The 11,046-nt window shown below is 34.4% G+C and overlaps 1 protein-coding gene across 2 annotated transcripts; it reads right to left on the bottom strand.

Moving 5' to 3' along the window:
- Positions 1-224: 224 nt before the first annotated feature.
- Positions 225-7,429, bottom strand: LOC130980101 (uncharacterized). Of its 2 annotated transcripts, XM_057903744.1 has the most exons (5): positions 6,994-7,429; positions 4,428-4,660; positions 3,038-3,857; positions 490-2,634; positions 225-397 (listed from the first exon to the last, which is right to left on the bottom strand). In XM_057903744.1, the coding sequence occupies exons 2-5, from the start codon at positions 4,656-4,658 to the stop codon at positions 381-383; spliced, it is 3,213 nt and encodes a 1,070-aa protein (XP_057759727.1). In that variant the 5' UTR covers positions 4,659-4,660; positions 6,994-7,429; the 3' UTR covers positions 225-380. The 2 variants fall into 2 exon arrangements, with proteins under 2 accessions (XP_057759727.1, XP_057759726.1); XM_057903743.1 differs by having other exon boundaries at positions 225-2,634; positions 6,994-7,428.
- Positions 7,430-11,046: the final 3,617 nt, after the last annotated feature.

The raw sequence follows: 11,046 nt of genomic DNA, 5'->3' as shown, positions 1-11,046 counted from the left end.
TTTAATTTTGCAAAGAATCACTAGAATATTAGTAGGGATTATATATATCCCATTTGGTCGAAGGCAACATTTCTATTTTCCTATTTTACCCCTAGTATGTCTTCGTCCTCTACTAACATATGTACCTGATTTCCACTAATAACTACATAAAACGACGTGTTACCAGATTAACCAACACTGCTATTTTACTATATATATATATATCGAGTTCTATAAAGTGATAATAATCAGAACAAATCATGCAACATTATTCAAGAATAATACAAGTTGTATCACCTGGAGATTGTTGAAAATCAAGCATATTTACCCGAATCCGGGATTGAAGAAAATGTACAAGAAATCCCCATGGCTAAGGAACAATCATCATGTGTGTTCCCCTGTCAATTTGGAACTGATCCTGCTAGTTCATACCCCTAAATAAATTTTCTCATCTAAAAATTTTTTAAGCCTCTAACAGTGACTAGGTTAATGGGATCGACGGAGGATTACCTGCCGGGCACCTTTGCCTCCGTGGCCTTCTGGTTGTCTTGCCCCAGCCTGTTAGGCTTCTATCCTCCAGCCCCACTTCGATATTATTAAGTTGCTGGATCAGTGGAGTGCAAGTTTCATTGGCTACTGGCGGCAGAGGGGGAGACGGGTTAACTTGCGCCTTTCTCCTTCCCCGGCCACAGCCATTCCTAGAAGAATTTCTCCTAGTTAACCCTGAATGCCATGAATGGCCTGTAGCTCTCATAAGCCCTCCAAATATCTGAAGGTCTTCTGTCACTTCATGTCTCGATAAAGACGCAAGGCCTGGAAGGATGTCCCGTTGGAAGTCCCTCCGCTGCCTCCCTCTCCTTGCAGGTCCCTTTCTTGCCCGAGTAGGCAACAATTGTATTGTTTCTTCAATTTTGAAGTCCTCCGGAACAATAGGTTTCGGCATGTAGTCCTCTTCCTTGGTCTCTTTCAGTTTCAATGTCATGGACTCAAAGTAGTCCAATTCCTCCAGAACAATAGTCGAACATCCCTCATTGTCCTCACCATCTTTTCCCCTCGAATCATCGCATGTACTCTCAAGATTGTCCTTAGAAGAAGAAATTAAATCTGCAAACCAACTAAGCGGGTCCTGCATTGGACTTTCCAACAAGCTACACATCACACCATCAACTTGATCACAAGGAACCAATGATAAAGCAACAATTGCCTCTGCGGCATTTCTCACAAGTTCATCCTGTGGCTGTTGTGGCTGTTCAACTTTCTCTTCAGGACCTTCTCCTGATGATAGAGAACTTTCAAGCTGCTTTTCTTCAGTTATGGTATCCTCCTCAGTCTCGGGAACAGCACGGACTTCTAGATCTATCTCTGTATGCACTTCTTCATTGGCACTTGGAATAGACATCAAAGAAGCTTCATCATCACTCATACTCAAGTTCAGGTCGATTTGAATCCTAGAGTTGGGCTTTGATGTTGAAGATCTTTCCTTAGTAACAACAGTTTCATTCACTACTTCATCCAATTCAAGAGCAGCAGCATCATCGCAAGGCAAATTAATATCAAATATCCGGGTTTTCCTACTATTTTCCGCCGGTTCTAGATCGCATGGATTACGGATTGGCATGGATGGAGGTGTATTTGAAGAGACCTCCTTCTTAGGAGAAACATGAGGAATATCAAATATGGGGACACCAAGAATTTTCTTGTTACCAGAGAATTCACTCAACTTCATCCTGCTTTGCTCAATTTCATTAGAACCTGAAACGGAAGGAACAATATGCAAAAATGTTCCGCTAGCCCCCTGTCCAGTTTTCCCTTTGTTGGACTTTGATGCAACATGTGAGAAGCTTGACTCTCCTATAGTTATGCACCTATCAGCATTTTCTACCTCATTCTTACACATTGTCTTTGCTCTTAGCCAAGGCAATACAACATGATCCTCGTGCTCTTTCTCTCCATCCATGGATGAACCATTTGAAAGCAACACATTCAAGTCAATACCTTTTCCAGCCTTCACATCGTTGCAATTTGAATTTGAACCCTTAAAGGATTTTGAGGAAAGATTGTTGATGAAATGTTGAGGAATTATCTTACAATCATTATCGTGATTGAGGCGGTCATAGCTAATTGAAGAGATGTTTGTTGATGGTTCCTTGGAACAATACGATGACAACCCAGGGTAAAACCCATTCTGTACAGGTACATCACAATGAAAACCCGGGTCAGGCTTTGAATTGATGTTCAGAGGCCAACTAGCTTCCAAAACTCCGTTGCTTTGATGCGACTGAGAACTCCTACTCAAGGCATCCAATGCCTTTAAAAATGGAGGTTTCTGAACTGATATCAACTTTTGGTTTAGGTTTCCATTTGCCATTTTCCAAGAAGAAGCCAGATTAGACCAGGATTTAGATAAATCAGATGAAGGTGAAACTGCAAAGAGACTGGGATGCCTGTTAACAGTGTGTTCATGATTTCTTTCATCGATATCTAAAGCATTAACATTCCTTTCCCTCCACAAATCAGCCTTGCTTTGACCAATCAGATAATCAGATGTGGATTCATGAGCTTTGCTATGTCCATCTTGCATTGTTTGGGAAGATAAATGTGATTTCTCTAGTTTCAAGACTTGAGGGATGGATTGTAGATTGCTTTTAACACGCCCTATCAACATTGAAAAAGTAGTTGCTGCTATCGATAAATAAATTATACAAGAACATACTTAAAAAGAGAAGATACACAAAACAAATGGATTATCTAAATTATAATTTTAAAAGAAGAGGGGAGGGGGATATAATTTAAAATTATATGGAGAATTTTATAGTTTCAAACAAGAACAGAACAGAGTACATAACCTATCAGCTCTAAGACACCGCAAAATTCCAAGTTCTATCGGCAATTTTAGCAAAATGTAAGACATACTAACCTGGATTCATTATCAGATTTTCTAAGAAATTTATCTGGTAACCGGATTCAAAATTCAATATAAAAACTTCTAAAGAAGAATGGTGGGGAGCGGGCAGAGGATTGGAGAAACAAAAATGAAGCAACTCAGAAGACAACTAACCTGTATCAGCCACTGATGGAATCCAACTTTTTCCATTCCCATTGTTCTCCAAATATCCATTACTTTGGACCCAACTATCAGTTCCTTGATGTGAATTGAGGAAATGATCCCTGGATGAACCAAAAAACTCTGTCTTTTTCTTGGTGGCAGAATGCTCAGAGCATTCAGTTGCCACTTGACAAGGATCATGGTTACGGAGCTCAACATATGGAGAATCATTTGTTTCTTCCACTTGAACAGGTTCATTTAAGTCAGCCAAACCATTTCTTCCCGAACATTGCTCCGACTTGGAAGTTTCCCCCAGGGTAACAGTCTTCCCACCATTGCCACAAAAAAGCTTCTCAACACCCTCCTTTCCAGTATTACCATTTCTATCAGGAAAAAACATAGCTGGTCCACTAAACTTTTCATCATTAAGCTTTTCACTTTCATCGGTATCAATGTACTCATTAGCAGGGAGCTGAAGGTCAAACATTCGCCTCCTCACTTTTGAGGGTCTAGACTCAAGCAACTCGACATCTTTTGAACTAGACCCATTTGGGGATGGAAATGGTTTGCTTTCTTTGCCGATTCCTTTAATAGACCCCAAAGGAGTATGAATGCCTTCAATAGCCGAAGCAGATGTTTTAGCACAAGTGGAGCTTCCTACAAGAAAATCAGAGATATGTGATTTTTGGCCATCTTCAGTTGTAATTTGAGAAGCCAAGGGACATGTGGAATACGATGCTTCAACAGGTATATGGTTTTTGTGTAATTCTTTCCTTTTAGCTTCATTCATCAAATCCCTTTGTATTCTGTATAAACGGTGAAGTTCATATACCTGATTGAAAATATATAGTGTAATCAATATTAACAGGTTCAATACTCGTAGGGGACACATGAAGAAATTGAGCCAAACAAGAAATCACTTGAGTCATAATAAAAGAAAACCATACATCTAAAACAGATTAAACATGTTCATGCAACAACATATTGTATTATTGTCAATAAGTTACAAAGTAGTCAACAACAAATGCAAAATTGAAAATGCCACATTTTAATAGAACAAGCTCTAAAGAAGCATGAAAGGCAAGGATCAAGCTTCTTTAAAGTGAGGAAGTTGGTAAAGTAAGGAAGTAGGAGTTTAATCACCCTTAAATCAAGGTTGTGGGGCTCATACACGATAGAAGTTAGAAATTTAATGGTTATAAACCCCTCACTTTATTACTTTATAAATCTCCTCACTTTAGAGGATTTGTTCTAAAAGTCAAATATACAATAAATCAGGCCTCTCTTTTGTTGCTAAATAGACTACTAAGACTCAAAACATAACACCCCAATAACATTATGCATACTATTCAAGTTATAAGGCAACAGATAAAAAGAAACTAAGAAACTAAACCCTCCATACCTGACTCTTAAATGTGGCCTCATGCTCAAGCATCATCTGCTTCACAAAATCCTTATCATACACTGAACACGCATCTGCAGTAGTAGAACTTGGCAGGTAATTATTATAATACTGCCCATTTGTCAGTGCTTTATTCTCTCCATATAAAAGGGGCCAACCACAACTACTAGATTCCTCATTAAGATCTCTCATTGAGTAATACCCTGAAAATTTCTGGACTTTGGTTCCCATTCCTGGTAATAATGAAAAAGATATGCAAGTGTTTATCACATTAGCATTAATAGTAACATTTACTAATGCTGCTTTGCATCTAACCACAGACACAAGTTCAAAAAAGCAACCAGATAACAAATTACAAATGTACCAAAGACAAACTGAGAACACGAAACATACAATGTGGTTGCATGCAATATCAATTCACCGATGCTTAAGGCCTTCAGTATCATGAATTTAGAGGCCTCGAGTATCCACAAATGTGGATGTTATGAGCAAATAGAATATGAATGTGGATGGTATATATCAACTTTAATCCTGAAAGTAAATGTGGATTTTCTTCAACTAAAACAGAAGCCATGTAATTAGGAACAACGATAAACTGATTGCTAGCTTTCTAGAGCAAGCAAATAGGCAACAACCTGCTCATAGAGTCATAGCTGAGGCTAATTTCATCTTATCAAGCATGTTAATTTATGAATAAATATAAAACATCACATTCATTGCATTTGAGACACAGACAAGAAGAAAAAGTGTGCAACACCACAAGCTCTTGAGAAACTTAACCCAATGCTCCTTATGGTGTGTGAATAATATCATATGTACTGAAAAAAGTTGTGAGCAAGGTGGAAAGGAGAGACAGCACATCCTATGAATCATCATATATTTAATTTAGAAATCACAACTACATAAACTACCTGTAAAAATTTACAACTCCAGATTTCAGAAGTATCAGAAAATTGTAGCATACACAACTGATTCTAATTGTAATAGGGCACAGATACACTGTACTACCAAAAGAAGCAGCAACATCAGGGAATTGTTGATTGAAGTCCAATGCATCCCAAGTTAGCTCCAACTTAGGACAGGATGCTATAGACACAGTACTAGTCTCTAAAGCCTATACTAATGCAACATCAGAAAAATGAAACAACCTTACATTATCCGTGTTGGAAACGCTTCATAACATTAAGGCTTAGTTTGGTAAAGATTTTATTTTTCAAAAGTAGCTTATAAAAGCTAGCTTTTAAAAAATGGCTTTTTAAAAGTTGTAGCATTTGTGTTTGGTAAATCAAATTGAAAATGACTTTTAATAAGCACAAGCAACAATAATTGCGTTTGGTAAAATAATTTTTAAAATTAAAAAAAAATACTATAATAGACATAAAGGTAAGAGTTAAAGACTTTAATTTTGATAAGCACAAACCAACTTTGAAAAGATCCCCCTTAGGTGCTTTCAAAAGCACTCCTACCTTTTAAAAGCTACAAGCATAAACACATGAACTTTTTGATTTACCAAACACAAAACGAGATAAAAAGCGCAAACACCTCTTCGAAAAGCTTTACCAAACCAAGCCTAAATATTGAACAAATGCCAATCGTGTATTCAAAGAATTGTGTTGAAAAACTTTAATTTGAACCATAAATATCGGCTATAAATTAGGGCACTTCAAAATATGCCACTTGTATGCCATTGACTTGCAGAATGCAAATGGTAATAACCACAGCCGTTGAATCACATTTAAAATAATCGCATACAACGTCTAGAAATTTATCCATTAACCCCAACCATAACAAGAAGCTGAAAAAATAGTAATAAATCAGAAAAACCACAAGTGATACTAACAAATCTACGCAAACTAGATGAGCTTTTATAACACTCCCTCCATTCCCTTTTGTTTGCCAGTCACTTTTTGACGGACAAAAATCTTCGAGTTAATGAATCGGAGTGACAACGACAGACAAAAGAGAATAGGTAGTGCAAGTTTATATCCGTGCTGTTCAAAATGAGTTAAACCCCGAACTTGGCCAAGTAATCACACGCACCAAGAATTCCCATTACACATCATAGGCTCATCATTGAAATGAGAAATCTCCATTGTAATGGAGCAGTTACAAAACCAGGCACACCATAAAATCCATCCATAATTTGGGGGAACTAAGGTTCTTCACTTCAATTTAGAGTTAAAAAACAATCCAAGGAATAAAAAAAGAAATCAAATGAAATGGCAAAATTAAAATAAGAACATCGAATACAACAATCATACAAACCCACGCAACAATAATCAGAACATTCCAATCCACAAAATTCAAAGTAAAATTAAAATAATAACAAGAAGAAGAAGAAGAAGAAGAAGAAGAATATAGTGCTATGTTATAAGGTTCACTGGAAGAATCGCTCAAACAACAGGTACCAAAAGAATTACTCATCCTAGTCAAAACAAAACTATGTACAAAGTACTAAAATCAAAATTCTCACAAAAAAATAAAATAAAATAATGGAGTGAGAAAAAAACCGAATAAATAAATTAATTAAAACTAAAGAATTTGAGAGAGTATATGAGTAAATTACCTCAAACCCACATCCTCTAATCACCTCCTCTTAAGAAACCCCACAAGGAATTTTTCTACTATTAAGGCACCAACACCATCAAAGAACCCAAAAAAGAAATTCAGGACCCCTTTAGAATCAGCAGTAGTTGAAGCCAAAAGGGTAACTAAAACTAAAAGAAAATAATAATAATGATAAAAGAATCATGAGACAAAAATAAGAAAGTGGGGTTGCGGCTTCAACACCATTGAAGAAGTAGCTTAGATCGTAATCCGTTAGAAGAAGATTTCGATCTAATGGGCCAGCCACTACCCCCTCTCTCTTGCACTAACACACACAAAGAGAGGAGAAAGAAATAGGAAGAAAAGAAAACAAAATTGGTGGTTTATTTTATTTCTTTTTTGTAGTTTTTAATTTTGTTTGGGGTTTTAGAGAGAGAAAGAGGTTTTTTTGGAAGAGAGAGAAGTGAGAGAGATCCCAGATAAGAAATCTTCACCCAAACAAACGACCTTCTAAGAACAGTGACATGAAATTTGTCAACATCCGGTCTCCTTTTATTCTCTGCTTTTTATTATCGCTCCTCTATCTTTCTCTCTCTATGCCTCTATTTTTATCCTTGCAAAGATTTCATAAACACAAAATATGAATTATATTTATATGTATTAATTATATTTTCTAACAAATAAATAGAATTACGCAAATAATTAAGTTTATTATAATAAAATAATTATTTTTCAATGTAATATAATTAAAATTTTCATACATATCAAATAATATATGTCAACAAGTAATTGTTTGTGTCTATATAATTTGTTATTTCTCCTTCAATTTTTTTAAATAGTAATAATATACCTTATGAAAAAGAAAACGAAAATAAATTTGACACACTCACAATATAGATTATCATATAATTCGTTTAGATAGTTTTTAAAGAATAATCATTTTTTATATAATAATATATGATCAAATATTTCGTAAAACATTTTACTATAATAATGCATAAAATTAATCAAAAAGTATGGAATATATATTATGTGCTTTTCCAGGATATCACAAACAATTAATTGGTCATTTCTAGATTCTTTACACTTTCCTACTTTTCGCCACTCAGATATCAATTTCTACTTTTATATGTAACGGAAAATCCTACAATAAATATTCTTCTTATTCTTATTATTATTATTATTAATTGAATTTAATTTAAGATTTTGCTAGCAAATATTATTAAGATACTTGTTAAAGACTACTTGAAGTGGAAAAAGACACTATATATTCGATTGTCAATATTGGTAAACGTATAAAATTTTTAATATATATATGACGTGAATATATTAAAACTAAATTTTTTAAAATGAATGATAGCTAATTTTTTGAACTTAGTTCGAGTTGACCAACTGAAATCGAAAATTTCTTATTATTTAACTTTTTTTGTCAATATCAAATAAATACTACTAATTTACATGAGTCTTTCAAAGTATTAAGTCATATATGTTAACCACTTAAAAAAAATTATTCAACACCACTGTTTGACCACTATATACTATAGGAAGCATTTCAGGTGAGGAAGGTTACTGTGCTAGAAGTTCAGTACGCCATGCTTCTAAACCATTGAGATTTAATATAAAATATATGAAAGGATGAGATAAAGAGAAAGAGGAATGATGTGATGCTGAATCAAAGTGGGTGTATGGTAGTCTGGTTACTTATTTATCCGTTGTGGAGCGAGGAGGTGCCTAAAATGTCCATAATGCCCAATACAGTGTGATGATGTGGATTGACTCTTGCGAATTGTGATGGTGTCATGTAGCTGGCTTAGAATGAAATGGTGAGCCGAGCAAAAATAATGACGGACCTGTTGTGAAAGTTTGAGTGTTTTGAGTGTTTATGAGATTGGGCCCAGTATATATATCAAATCAAGACAAAAAAAAGCACTATATTAAATCAAGACAAAAAAAAGCACTATATATTAAATGAATATAAATAAATATATTAAAATATATTTATACTATTATGAATTAAAAAGAATATTATATTTAATATTCAAAAAGTCAATTCCAAAATAAAATATATAATCTTTGAATATTTAAAATTATACAATAGTAGAAGTGTAGAACACTAGATGAGATTTAAATAAATAAATAAATATTATTATAATAAAAGCTTCCATAACATTAAAATAATAGAATAAATAATTTAAATATTAAACAATAAAAAAGTTTTGTTGCTAATTCCACGGCTAGGAAACAGTGAATTAGTGAATATTGTTAAAGGATTTTTTTTTTGGTTGTACATTGTTGAAGGAATTAAAGTGGGATACTGAGCTTTATTTTTTTGGTCATGAACCAAGTCAAAAGACTCGAACCGGAAATAGCCCATAGTGATCTTCAGTGACCCGATTCTCCCCTCTGCCCTTAAAGGATTAACAGCGCTACTCCATGGCTGATGACAAAGCACTATGGTCTTGCCTAAAATTTCGCCGCTGGGCGCTGGCTTCATCTAAATCCGACCGTGTGATGCTGCTGCTTACTCAGAAGCTCCTTGCTCCTTGCTCCTCTATGAACGAGACACCTAACATCGCCAGAGATTCAGACCGGAGCATCTTTAATGAAGCGACCATCTCCCTCAGCAGCTCAGGATCATCTTCAATAGCGCCAGTCTGCTTACACTGCCAAGCTTGGAAGAAGGTTGGGAATCCCCAGGTTCAGCAGTCCGATTAGCCTTAGCTTGCAAAATGTCCCCCTCCCGCCGCCGGTCAAGCCTCTATACCACTTTGCGGTGAACGCTGGCGCTATTATTGGTCCAATGCTCCTGCCGCACATATTCACACTACGCGTCCGTCCCCCTCCCGCCGCCGGTCAAGCCTCTATACCACTTTGCGGTGAACGCTGGCGCTATTATTGGTCCAATGCTCCTGCCGCACATATTCACACTACGCGTCCACCTCTTTACCAACCCCACCATCTTTATACTTTATCCCTCTCCGTTTAATCCAAATAACGTTTCTCTCCCAATTCACATTACCCAAAACACATCACGCACTAAAGCCGACTTGCATATACCCCTGTAAAAATAGTTTAACAATTCTGTTATCTTTATATTCTCGCTTCTTTCAGCCGCCTATTACAGTCTTTTTCTTTTTTATTTCAAGAATACAATTGTCATTGCCAGCTTGAGTGCAGATAAATTTTTTCAAGCTACCGTTTCGTACATGGTGTATCAGTACTCCAGTAAAGTACACTGGAGCACCTGAAACGTATCCTATATTATATTATTGGAAGATGTTCACATATGTCACTCTATTTGCTTGGAATATGGTATATCAATTTCTATAACCATTGAAATATATATTAAATAATATATGTGGTCAAGATTTAATGAATAAAAATATTGTGCATATCAATTACAAAAGGTCTACAAAAAGCCTGCAATGAATTTTTTCTTTTTTCAGTTTGGAATGAATGAAAATGTCTAACTTACCCAATTTGGACCATTTCATTGTAATATACAATGACTCCTTCTGTTAATGATTTATATGAATTATGTCCAGCCATTTTTTCTAAGCTATTTTTAACAATAAAGCTTTATTTTTTTATTTTTTTAAATTAACTCTTAAATACATATATTATCATGAATTTTATAGAATTAAAAGTTTATTAAAAAACCGTTGAAAAATAATGTTAGAATATTTAATTTTTCTCTTTTTTTATTTCTCTAAAAATTTTTTAATTTGTGAAAAATTTTAAAATTTATTATTTTATATATCATTTTCATATTTCACTAACAAAATAACAAAATATATATTAAAATTTTTAGTCATATTTTACAATTTTATATATGAAAAATATGTAAAAATATTTTACTTAAATATTTCACTTCTATATAAGTGAAATATACAAAAACTGAACCAAAGAAAAAAAAATATTTTTTGGATCCTACTACAAAAAATTGTATTTTACGTTAAATGTGTTTTTTATTTTTTATTTTTATCTGAACTATTTTTCAAACGTTACATTAAATAGTTTAAATTTATTATTTTTTGCACTTTAAATTAAATTAATTGAGTTATTCTTTTTA

This window comes from Arachis stenosperma, chromosome 5 (assembly GCF_014773155.1).
Source record: "Arachis stenosperma cultivar V10309 chromosome 5, arast.V10309.gnm1.PFL2, whole genome shotgun sequence".
Classification (NCBI taxonomy): domain Eukaryota; kingdom Viridiplantae; phylum Streptophyta; class Magnoliopsida; order Fabales; family Fabaceae; genus Arachis; species Arachis stenosperma.
Note: the sequence above shows the minus strand (reverse complement) of the source record. Positions and strands in the feature narration are given on the sequence as shown.

Bases quoted from the DNA above. Each gene is read 5' to 3' on its own strand.
- LOC130980101 (XM_057903743.1), bottom strand. From the start codon at position 4,658: ATGGGAACCAAAGTCCAGAAATTTTCAGGGTATTACTCAATGAGAGAT. The intron at 3,858-4,427 runs GTATGGAGGGTT...ATTTTCAATCAG, and splicing joins AGGCCACATTTAAGAGTCAG to GTATATGAACTTCACCGTTT. The intron at 2,635-3,037 runs GTTAGTTGTCTT...CAATGTTGATAG, and splicing joins TCCATCAGTGGCTGATACAG to GGCGTGTTAAAAGCAATCTA.